Source organism: Hippocampus bargibanti, linkage group LG08, assembly GCF_051943395.1.
Source record: "Hippocampus bargibanti isolate YZ-2025 linkage group LG08, ASM5194339v1, whole genome shotgun sequence".
Classification (NCBI taxonomy): domain Eukaryota; kingdom Metazoa; phylum Chordata; class Actinopteri; order Syngnathiformes; family Syngnathidae; genus Hippocampus; species Hippocampus bargibanti.
In genome coordinates, this window is record NC_142741.1 from 15,495,590 (window position 1) to 15,507,068 (window position 11,479).

An 11,479-nucleotide genomic window follows, 5' to 3' on the forward strand; every position below is an offset into this window, starting at 1 on the left:
ACAACAAATTAATGAATAACTATTTTTCAAATCTGTCAAAAATAGTGACTGTTATTGTGGTTTACATATGACCATTTTTAACTTTAGACCGGACTTTAGCAAGCATCATGGAACTCCACATGCTTGATTTGCTTTCGCGGGACGAATAAATTGATGTGGCCTGCCAGAACTGGAGAATTGGCCCCTGGGCCTTAACTTTGACACCCATACCTTATGTGAATGTGCATACATGCACATATACCTGTAGATAAGCGTGCGTTGGACGAGGCAATTAAAAATTTTGAAAGCTCTTCATATTACACCAATTAAAATAATGATAACACAAGCCGTTTTGAGACTGGGTTGTCTTGATGACAGTGGTACATCACTGGGCCTATTCTCTCTAGCAGCAATGGGAACAGCAGCAGTTGGAGCAGTCTTGGCTTAGAAGGGGAGCCCTTGGAAGAACACATGCCATCCTCACCTTCGGGAAGGTCAGTACCTACCGCCATTGAGAAATGCCCGCAAAAATGGAGTCGGTATTGAAAAGTGACTTGCCTATATGGTACTTCTGCAATATTTGCAGTGAGAGGAAGAAGAATGAGAACCTTTTGGAATGTCTTAAAAGTTTGCATGATGTATTCATATTTTTCTGTAAACATTCACGGGATACGGAGGAAAAAAATAAGTGACCTCTTGGATTTAATTAGTAGTTTAGCCTCCTTCGGCAGTAGTAAACTTGACCAAACATAATCCAGTTGAATTTTGAACCATTCCAAACTGTTGCAGTTCAGCAAGATTCCTGGGATGTCTGGGGTGACGAGCTCCCCTGATGTCATGTTTGATCATGTCTGCTGATTTGTTTAATGCCCACCTGCTCTTATGGTCGGGAGTACAGTAAACTATTTACAGTATTTGTAATTTCTCCCACTTGTCTCTTCATGTCATTGCTGTTTTGGGATCATAAAAACAGTCTAGGTTTTTGCCTTCAGGCTACATCAACAGGAAAGTGGTGAACTGCAATGGGGAGAATGCAAAATATTTTTCTGTTGGTTCATCACAGACCAGTGACAAACTAATGGAAAAATAGAGCGTGTTACACATAGATAACTTGAACAGCCTCTGTGCCTTTTTCCGCAGATTTTAAGCTCAGCATTATTCTTCTAGGGAATCCCTCACTCTGTGTTTTTATGATGTTTATAGACAACACCAAAATAGCTCTTGGGTGTTTCCCTTTTTGGTTTAGCGTGAACTATTTTTAATATTCATCAGCCCCTCACACCCTTTGGTGTGAGGTATTAGGCTGAGAGTCCATTCGCCACAAGATCAGAGTGTTTGTGTAACTCTCGTAGTTTGATCCCACTTGTCTCTCAGTTACACTCCTGTTTCACACTTTAAACACAGAGTTCTGCAAAATGATGATGTGGCAGCAGAAAAGTGAAATATGACCTTGCATCTTTCATATAGAACTCCTCAAAACTGGACATTGTCCTGTTTCCGTGTACAGAAACGGTACAGCAGCAGATGGTGTAATCTGTACAGTTATTGTCAAGAAAAGTACATTATTAGTGAGTGTCCAAAGTGAAACTTTTTTTTCCTACTGAAAACCTTTTTTTTTGTACAGCCCAATTACGCCTCTGATCCAGTTTAATTTGTTGCGTCAAGTTTCATCGTGGCTGATTGGTCATATCTCAATTGTAATCCAATGTCTTTGCGCTCTCTTAAACTATCAACAGACTCACTGACAGTTTGATTGCATTGTCACCCAACGAAGACTTGGCTACTCCATTCTCTTTTTACAAATCACCCATAATGGCCATCACTTGTGTTTTTCTTTTTTTTCCCCTGCAAGTTCTAATGTTATGCCATAGTCTGATGTCGTTCCTTTCAAATCCAAATAATAATAACAATAATAATAACAACAAAACAATAATAATAATAATAAGAATACTAATAATAACAAAATAATAATAATAATCATACATTTCATTTTTAAGCACCTTTCAATCAAAACTGTCAAGGACACTACAGTCACGGGATATTTTTTCTGCGGGTGAGCATCGGCAGCCACATACACCAGCGTTCACTGAACCCGGAAGTAACATAAAGTAAATTAAAAACGGTAACCGCCATATGTGGGCTAAGCAAAATCAGCATAAATGTTGTCAAACTAACACTTGGAAAGAGAAGAGCAACAAAAAGCAACAGGAAAAAGAGAATATTCATAAACAGCTTCATTTTTTACACTCAATTGAAAGGGATTCTTCCAGTGTGTTTATCCAAGTAAAAAAACACTTATTTTCCTTATTGGAATTTTTTTTGGGGGGTGAAACTGACTAATGGGATTTCCAACGAGTTGATTTGCTTCTTGTAACTGAAACCACTTGGGTAGTTGTCACAACTGTAGTCATATCCCAACAATGAAACCCTCTTCGACTGTTCTTTTTGGTACATTGATTCTTGAATTTGAGCTCAGTAAAACCTGTCTCCGCGTTTGGCACAGGCTTGGTCACATAGTAAGAAGTCTCTGAGTTTGGTAAATGTGGCCATGTCTTTGCACAGGTGTGTGTGAGGGAAAAAAAGCTGTGTTTGGGAAATATAGTCCTATCACTGTGACGTAAAACATCTGAGTTTGGAAATTTTGGTTGTGACCCAAGTGCAATGATGAGAAAATGTCATTTTGGACAAAGAAGTGACAAAAATATCACAATGACTTTTGTATCTGCTCCACCGGAAGCTACCAATTTACAACACCTAATGACACTTAAAATCCACCAGACACGTAAACCAGTTGACTCACAACCAGGTTTAAAATATCTGTCTCTGACATAATCCGCAGTTCAAGGATTTTCGGAATTGAGAAATAGACCACTTGTTCTTAATCACGACCATCACCGAATCAAAACGGGACAAATCTCTCAATTTTTTGACTCTAGTTCTAGAGACATTGATCTTTTTTTGTGAAGTCATTGATTGCATGATGTATTTGGTGATGTCACAAATGCTCATTTCTCCCCAGTGAGCATACAGAGGACAAAGAAACAGAGGCCAAAGAGGAATCCAGTGGTAAGCTTTCTTAAACTTCCTTTTACATTCATCTCATTCATTGTCACTGTTAGTCATAGTAACATTTCAGCACCACAGATAAATGATTGGGCAAAGCCCTTCTACTTTGAGTCTAGTCTCCGCTCGCCACTCATTGACAACCCCTTTGACTCTGAGCTAGGCTGCGCACGTCAACCCGCCATGGTGTCTGAGTGCGTCATACTGCAACAGGGGATTTTACCACCCCCGTAGTACGAGTCAGCCACACTGACGTTCATTCATCATCTACGCTCGCTTCCCCTTCACACTCCCGTATTATTACAACCTCCATGTGCCCCCACAAATTAATGGAGGCGGCCTATTCATCTCACAGGCCCAATTCAGTGTTTAAATTGAGACCCATGTAGAACCTAGCAAAACATCCTATGAAGAATGTCATGATGCATTTAAAACGTCTCCAACATTATGTGCTGTGAAATTAACTTGACTTTTGGGCAAAACTTCAAAGCTCTCAATGATTTCCCACATTTGAATATACTCAAATGTGGTTTCATTCTAGAAGTAATAAATTCTTATGGTTGGTGAGTGGAACAAAATATTTCCTCCAATCGTGACTGTCTCTCAAATAAACATTCAAATGCTGAGCCTATGTGCACTCTCTTGAGTACAAAAAGAGCAGAATTTGCACCACTGTCCATGTTTTTAATGTTCGTGTTGTTTTTATTATTTTGCTCCGTGTTGACTATTTTGTGAAGCGCTTTGTTCCAGCTGCATCTGTTGTGTAAGCGCTATATAAACTAGGATGTATTGTATTGTACAAACGCTCCCCAACTTACGAACATTGGAGTTACAACGTTACGGTACATACGAACATTTTATTACGGGTGCTGTATGTCGAAAAATGTTTGGACAGGATGTTAGATTTTGTATGGCACGCCTTTTTCCATCCGAGCTTGCTTACGACTGGCTGCGTACTGTGCTACACGCACAGACAGACACATTGGTGGTTTCAAGGGCTGGATGTTTATGCGACGGACACCCAGGCTGACCAATCATCGCCAGCCTATGCTTAAGTGTTGCCAACGAGTTCAGGCCCCGATCCACCGAGCTCGATTACGATTGGCTGGGTCGAGTATGTGGGCGCGGAGGAAATCCCTCTTCCCAGTTGACGCTCTGAGGTGAAGGTGCCGAGCTCGCTTACAATTGGCTGTATAGAGTATGTGGGCGGGGAGGAAATGCCTCTTCCCAGTTGACACACTAGGAGGACGCGATTCATAACAAAAAGTTAACAGACTGGGATGTGATCAGTTCACAACGGTGCCCGCATCATCAGTTCCTGTCTGCCTTCTTTTGTGCTCTATTGTTGCATTTCTTTGATATTCCGAATAGTACTCGTTCCTTAATTTGAGACGAATGATGTTTTGCAGGAACGCTGTGTGTGAATGCAACGCATGTACAGACCTCCAGGACTTTGTTGATTATCCTGAACTCGGACATCCGTGAAATCAGACGGAGCTCGCAACAACTGACAATCGATCCCCAGTTGAGGTGTTTGCTGCAGTGGGCGGCAGCCTCCATCGCCGGCGCCCCCCTGATCCAACTTAGTCCCGACAAAGAGCTCCAACAGGTGACAAATATGCATTTTGGTTGTTAACCGCTCAGCTTTAACTTCCTTTGTGGCAACCTATTAAGCATGATTGACTGACAAAGTAACATTTTTCTTGGGGATTGGGAGGTAACTCAATCTCTGTCACCGTCTTGGTGCCGAGGAACTATGTTGAAGTAAATTTAGTTTAATTAGACAAGAGTCAGCCTATGCTGCCATTTTAGGTTATCGTTGACATGTCCTTTAGTCGTATTTGTCATGTGCACTACATGAGGGCACACAGCCTTATTTTTTTCCCCACGACAACCTACACACCTAAAAAAATAACTAAAAAAATAAATGAAAAATCTCCTACAAAAAATAGTGTATTGTTTTTTTCATTTTCCAAATGGAACCCCACAAAATCCGGAGATGCATGATTTTCATGGGACAGTGACTTAAAATTAAATGCAAAGTTAATGTTTATAACAAAAGCCTGGATCTTTGGTTGAGAAGAAAGTAGCAATGCATGCATTTCATTGATCTTATTTTTCGTACTCATCCCACCAGTCAAAAATGTATGATGAATAAAAAACAGAATACAGTGATACCTCGGTTTTACGAACCCCTTTGCTTACGAATTTTTCCGTTTACGAACGTTAAATTTATAATTTTACCTTGGCATACGAACTTTACACACGGAGCTGCCTCAATGAGTGATAATAATAATAATAATAATACATTACATTTTAAGTGCCTTTCAAAGCTCTCAAGGACACTTTACAGTCACAGACAAGCATAGGTACTATAATATAATATAATATATATATATAATATAATAAAGGCATATCCAATAAATAAAATATAATCACAAATACAATGCAATAAATAAAATACAATTATAAATAGAAACAAGAGAGATAGCTACATTTGCTATTTTAAATAAGTGATGTGTCGTTCGCGAATGAGCCCGTTCTTCTAACAACAAAATAGCAGCCGACTGCTTTTATTCCTCTATTCCCTGCCCCCAGTCTTCAGTTAAAGCCACGTGATTGGTCAAGAACGCAGCAGTGAGGGGGCGTGGGGTTACAGATAGAGAGAGAGTGAAGCCGTTCTCCAAAAAGAAAATGGCTGCCAACTTTTTTTGTCCTCTATTTTCCGCACCGAGTCATTGAATAAAGCCATCTGATTGGTCAAGAACGCAGCAGTGAGGGGAGGTGGTTTAAACATTAAAGAGAGAGGCAGAGGACAGTGAGAGAGTTTGAACTTTGATAGTTCAAAGGCAGAGTGTAGACTGCAAGGTTAAAATATCCCATCAATCAGGCTCCACAAACAACCCGCACAAGCCATCTGTACACTTGCAAAAATCTAAAACAGTACACAATTCATGAGGAACTAGATAAAATTATCACAGAGAAAGCACCTAGAAGGGATCATTCCTCAAGATGGTGAAAGAAGGTTATATTCCTCATCAAGTGTTTAATGCTGAGGAACCATCACTGTTAGAGAGAAATGATGTATCTCTTCCTGGTTCTGGCTCGACGGAGTTTTATGATGAAACGCCAGCGGGGACCAAAGTGGTGAACGAAAAAGACTACTTTATTCTTGTAAACAATAGAAGGACATGCCTGGTCAAAGTGGGAAAGCCAAGAGAGAAAGGGCCGCCCCTTTTATCTAGTTTAATCATACAGCAGTGATTACATCATCTCGACCAGGTCTATCCGCAACGAGGAGGGCGTTACATGGTATTAGACTGAAAATGAATGCTACAGTGCACCCTATAGATACACAAAGTTATCTAATAAACTACATGCATCCATATAGACTAAACCAAAAATGAAATAACAAAGGATGTTTACGGATGTGTATAAAAACGTTCTATCAATAACAAAGGTAAATAAAATGACTTTATTATACAGTATACAGTTTATTTCTTTAATTATAATAACATTGCACATTTATTATACACAAAATAAAGTATATTCTGTGTAGTTTTAAGGCTTAGAAAGTAGAAAATTATGTTTTATGGGCACCTGGGAACGGATTATTCTCATTTTAATGGTTTCCTATGGGAAATAATTTTTTGCAATACACACTTTTCGCCTTACACACTCTGTCTGGGAACCAATTAACTTCGTAAGCCAAGGTATTACTGTATATATACCCGTGTATATGCCCCCTGTCCCCAAATCATCCTTTGTCTTTACTTGTGTTTAATACGGTGGCACCACCTGTGATTTGCCATCATCCTTTACAACAGTGGTCAACAACCTTTTTTTCGCCACGGACCGGTTTAATGTCAGACAATATTTTCACGGACCGGCGGATAAATACAACAACATAAAATGATACAACAGGCATGGAGACCGTTTTTTTCTTTCTTTTAAATATAATAATAAACGTGAATCCATTGTGTATTTTTATACAACTTTATTAGCAGAGTCCTGGTAACATCACGCCAACAACAACATTATGTAACATCGTCTCTGCCCCTGAACACTCTATGGTCACCATGGTAATGTTTAAACGTGCCTTCAAAATAAGATACACCACAAAAACAAGTACAAAGCGCAGGAAAAATACAACTCACTACAACTGAATCACTGGGACCTCTGAACTTGTTTCTCTGCAACAAGACGGTCCCAACTAGGGATAATGGGATCAATGACACCCGAAGTGTCTTGCTTATGTCCAGTCTACCCGTAGTTTTATTTTGGTTGCTGTCACTGCAGAAAACCCCGCTTAATACACAAATAAGATGTCGGAAACGGCAACAGGGTTTTCAGTGCTGGTGTGGCGATCTCTGGGTATTCTGCCATCACTTTAATGCAGAACACCGACAGAGTTGTTGTCTCAAACATACTTTTAAGTCCACCATCATTTGCGAACTCCAGCAGTTGTTCTTCCTCTTGCACAGGCATGCTGGATTCACCTGGTTTGTTGACAAATGGGTTGCGGGTCCATTCCTTGGCAGTTCGTGGGTCTTTTGTGGCTGGGAAGTATCAGCATCAGCTGGGGGAATGAAGGCTCGGGCTCAGTCTCTTCCAAAAACCCCACCAATGTTTAAAACATGTCAAATACACTGCTATTCACGCGCCGTCCCCACAAATCCAGTTTGGCTTTAAATGCGGCTACTTTATCAGTCAACTTGAAGACAGTTGTCATTTTCCCCTGAAGTGACAGATTGAGTTCATTGAGCAGGTTGAATATGTCGCACAACTAAGCGAGCTTTGCGACCCATTCCTCGTCACGGAAATGCGCTGCAAGCGGTGACTTTTCATTTTTCAAAATAAAACATAGTTCAGACTCAGATAATAAATAAAACGTAAATTATTTATTCTTTCTGCGTGGCATCAAGTGACCCACGGACCGGTATCGGTCCGTGGAGACCTCTGCTTTACAACACAGGCCATTTTTTGACTCTAGTTCTAGAGACATTGATCTTTTTTTGTGAAGTCATTGATTGCATGATGCATTTGGTGATGTCACAAATGCTCATTTTTAAATCTTCTCTAATACAAGTGAAACAAGCTTCTTATTGACATAATGCTGCAAAATGGTTCCATTTTTTTGCTGTTTCACAATCTATCAAAAATGAATGTGAAATGACTGTGACCAAGTGGACTAAATTCTCACAAATTTCATTCATTTCAATCTGAAAATCTAGTGCTATGATTTCATATGCAGGCAGTGTTTCACTCTTCGTAAATTAAAATTTTTGGTGTGTTTTCAGCTGCCGGCTGTGGTCCAAAGACTGCATGAGAGGAAGTGGAGGGTGGGAGACCTTATGCACAGCTTGTTACGCTACTGTGAAGAGAGCCAGACGCACGCTCAGCCTCATCCCAGGGAGGAGACACCTCAGTCGGGCAGAGAGTCTCACCACGTCCCCCTTTTCAAGTGGCTGCTGGAGCATGCCTAAGCCTCTTGCCCCCACCTTGCTAGCCCCCAATGCACACACACGCACACACGTGCACACACGCGCGCACACACACACACAAACACAGTGAGCGAAGTGTTAAAACAGTCCTGATCCCCCAGAGGGCGCCGTCAGCTGATTGAAGGCCTTGTATAATGTATTATTTTGCCACTGTTTGATTGTTCCAGAATCCTTGCACATGTTGGTTTAACAAACTATCTCACACCTCACATTTTCTGAAAAAGGAAGCGGAGCGAACCCATCCCATTTGTTCCTGGTGTGGCGATGTGCAACTTCCAATGTGTGTGTGTGTGTGTCTGTCTGTGTGAGTGTGCGCATGTGCATGTGCGTTTGTGTGTGTTTGTTTAGAAATCCCCATGGCTGCCAGGGCCATGAAATCATCACATTCACAGCTCACCTTGGCGACCTTGGTGTTTCCACATGCGAGAGGAACACCACACCCTTATATTATCAGAGTAAAAGCCATCTCTAAAAAGTATTTCTATCCCTAAGTCTTCAATTGTTACTTTCTGCACTCTCATTCAAGCATCATAAAAAATGTGAGGAAAAAACCCCTTCCCTTTATTTTAAAGGGTTACGGATAGCCTCTTTCACACAGGAATACTGTACCACAAAAATTGCCTCAGAGCCAATTAGCCATTCTGCCTTTCATGCAGAAGCAACTGCTTTCAACACAACCGTGAAGGAAATGTAGGTTTGTAAACATTGCAGGTTGATTCCAGCAGTGCTTAAATTGGTCATGCCTTACTTACGGCTCTAATACAACCTCCCAAAGTGGAACATTACCCTGTTAAGTTTACCCTCTCCACACGCCGATTTCTGTTATTTTGACCAGATAGCTTCAACAGAAAACATGCTCTCTTTTGTCAGTGTGATCAAACTCAGGACAACAGAGTGACGAATCATAATTGTTTTTTCCCACCAATATAGTTTTGCTACTTCATTTTAAAATGGCGGCTTGCTTTACAACTACAGTATTACCTTGGATTGTAATGGGAAATCCATGAATTAGGCATGGGCATCCCTTCATTCATTATTTACATCATAGTATCTCCTTTGAATTTGAGATGACATGTCTTTATTTATTGCTCCCCAATCTAAACTTTTTTAGACCATTGACCGCAATTAAGTCCTTAGATGTCAGTTGAGGTTCTTTTAGATGAAAAGAAAAATAAGACACTAGACTGCAGTTTGTTTGTTTTTTTTCCTTTTCACGTGATATGGGTAACAAGTTGACTGGGAAGCAAGTAAACTTGCTGACTTATCGTTGAACTCACGAGTTGCGGGCGGGCTGGAGTCTATGCCAGCGGTGAGCTTCTTCATGGTTTCGACAAGGAAGTCTTTTGGTTTATTTAAACTTTCTTGACACGCCAAGAGATGGCCATCCAAATAAGGATTGATGCCTGATACATGGAGACCACTTTAGACAGCAAATTTCTTGAGATTTCTGTTGACCGCAAACAACGTTACAAAATTTCATTAAACATCAAACAACAATTGAGATGTTGAGCTTCATTTGATGCCAAACGCAATCAGTTTCACACACGTTACTGAATTCTAGGGATCAACTAAAGTGTTATTGATCATGCCCATCCCAGGTGTGAATTATGTTTACCAAGCGCATCAGTATTACAAAAGTAGTTTTTTTCAGAGCGATAAGCAAACATAAGCCAATGTTAGTAGCTGTAATGTTGGCAAACTCAGCTTTTGTTAAGACCAGTCATCATCTGTGTTGGTCATCCATCTGTGGAAGGTTTATTTATGCAAATAACGTGCATCTTTAAACCGCACACTCACGATGAATGGATGTCAGTCCACACATGAATGACCACAACTTCCTCGATGGATTCCATCTGTGTGCACATGGACAGCGGAGCCACTTGGATGCGGTTTTAATGAGCTATGTTGTGAGCCTTATAATTCCCCCTACTAGCGTTTGATAACAGCCCATCATGCAATTCTAAAAATGTGAAACTTTAGAGAGTCCCAAATCATTTAACCAACACATCGCTGTCCCAAATTTGTACACAAGAGGCTTCTCCCCACCAGCCTAGACATGCTTCTGTAAACCTGTGTTGTAATTGATAAAAGCCTTGCTTTGCCTCTATTGTTTCTTCACCTGCATGGCTCTAGATTTTATTTTGAAAGCGCCTTGCCATCTGTTGTTGCCTCTATAGACTGCTGACCAAAAACGTCTGTCTGGCTATCTATCTAACGTTTGATTCATCAAGAAATATGTCAAAAAGTGCAGCAAGGGGCAAAAAAGTTACTCTGTGCTCACAAAGAAGAGGGTGTGAAGTACTTGTATTACAAATTAATCTTGCAGTGAGAGTGAGTTAAAAGCTTTGTAAAAATTGCAAAAAGAGACAATGTGTACAAACTCATTCCCTTCACATTCCAGCTTGTTTTTGTGCTTGCTGGATGCTGGATGTGCACCTGTAAAATTTTCGCCGTTGTTGTATTACAGTGTTGCTTTCAAAGCAGCCCCCTGGCCCCCGCCCCACATTTACCCTCACTCACACTCAGTATCGGTTCCTGCTTACTTGTAAAGTTCAACCAAATAAAGATATATATGAGTGCAGCGAAGTATTCTCTACATGACATTGCTGAATAGTGAATGCATATTTGTAAGCCTGACATCACTACTTTATTTCCGAAAAAAATCTCTGTGTGGCAATAAAGTGTTTATGTGGTAACCCATTTGGCTCATTTTCCTCATTTAATGAAATTTTAAAAATGAATGCAAAATATGAAACATGTAGGGGGATAACCAGATTTTTTTTCAGCATGGTGGCCAGCGTGACAACCTGCTCAACTTGCTCAACCAACTCAGGACATGCAGGATGCAATATTTTGTTTAACTTAATTTTCTCGCTAATGCCTTTATTTTCTGTGGATGACATCATAGTCTACTTCTGTTTTGCATGCTTCAT

The 11,479-nt window shown here is 40.4% G+C and overlaps 1 protein-coding gene across 2 annotated transcripts in view; it reads left to right on the forward strand.

Annotated features, from left to right (window-relative positions):
- akap11 (A-kinase anchoring protein 11) overlaps nt 1-11,255 on the forward strand; it is a 29,898-nt gene extending 18,643 nt beyond the window's left edge. The window contains exons 9-12 of one of the 2 annotated variants that reach the window (XM_089002163.1): nt 387-473; nt 2,999-3,045; nt 4,452-4,651; nt 8,343-11,255. In XM_089002163.1, coding sequence (XP_088858289.1) covers nt 387-473; nt 2,999-3,045; nt 4,452-4,651; nt 8,343-8,528 — 520 coding nt within the window. In that variant the 3' untranslated portion in view covers nt 8,529-11,255. The remainder of the gene's footprint in view (nt 1-386; nt 474-2,998; nt 3,046-4,451; nt 4,652-8,342) is intronic. The other variant, XM_089002164.1, reaches the window with a different exon arrangement.
- The last annotated feature ends 224 nt before the right edge of the window (nt 11,256-11,479 follow it).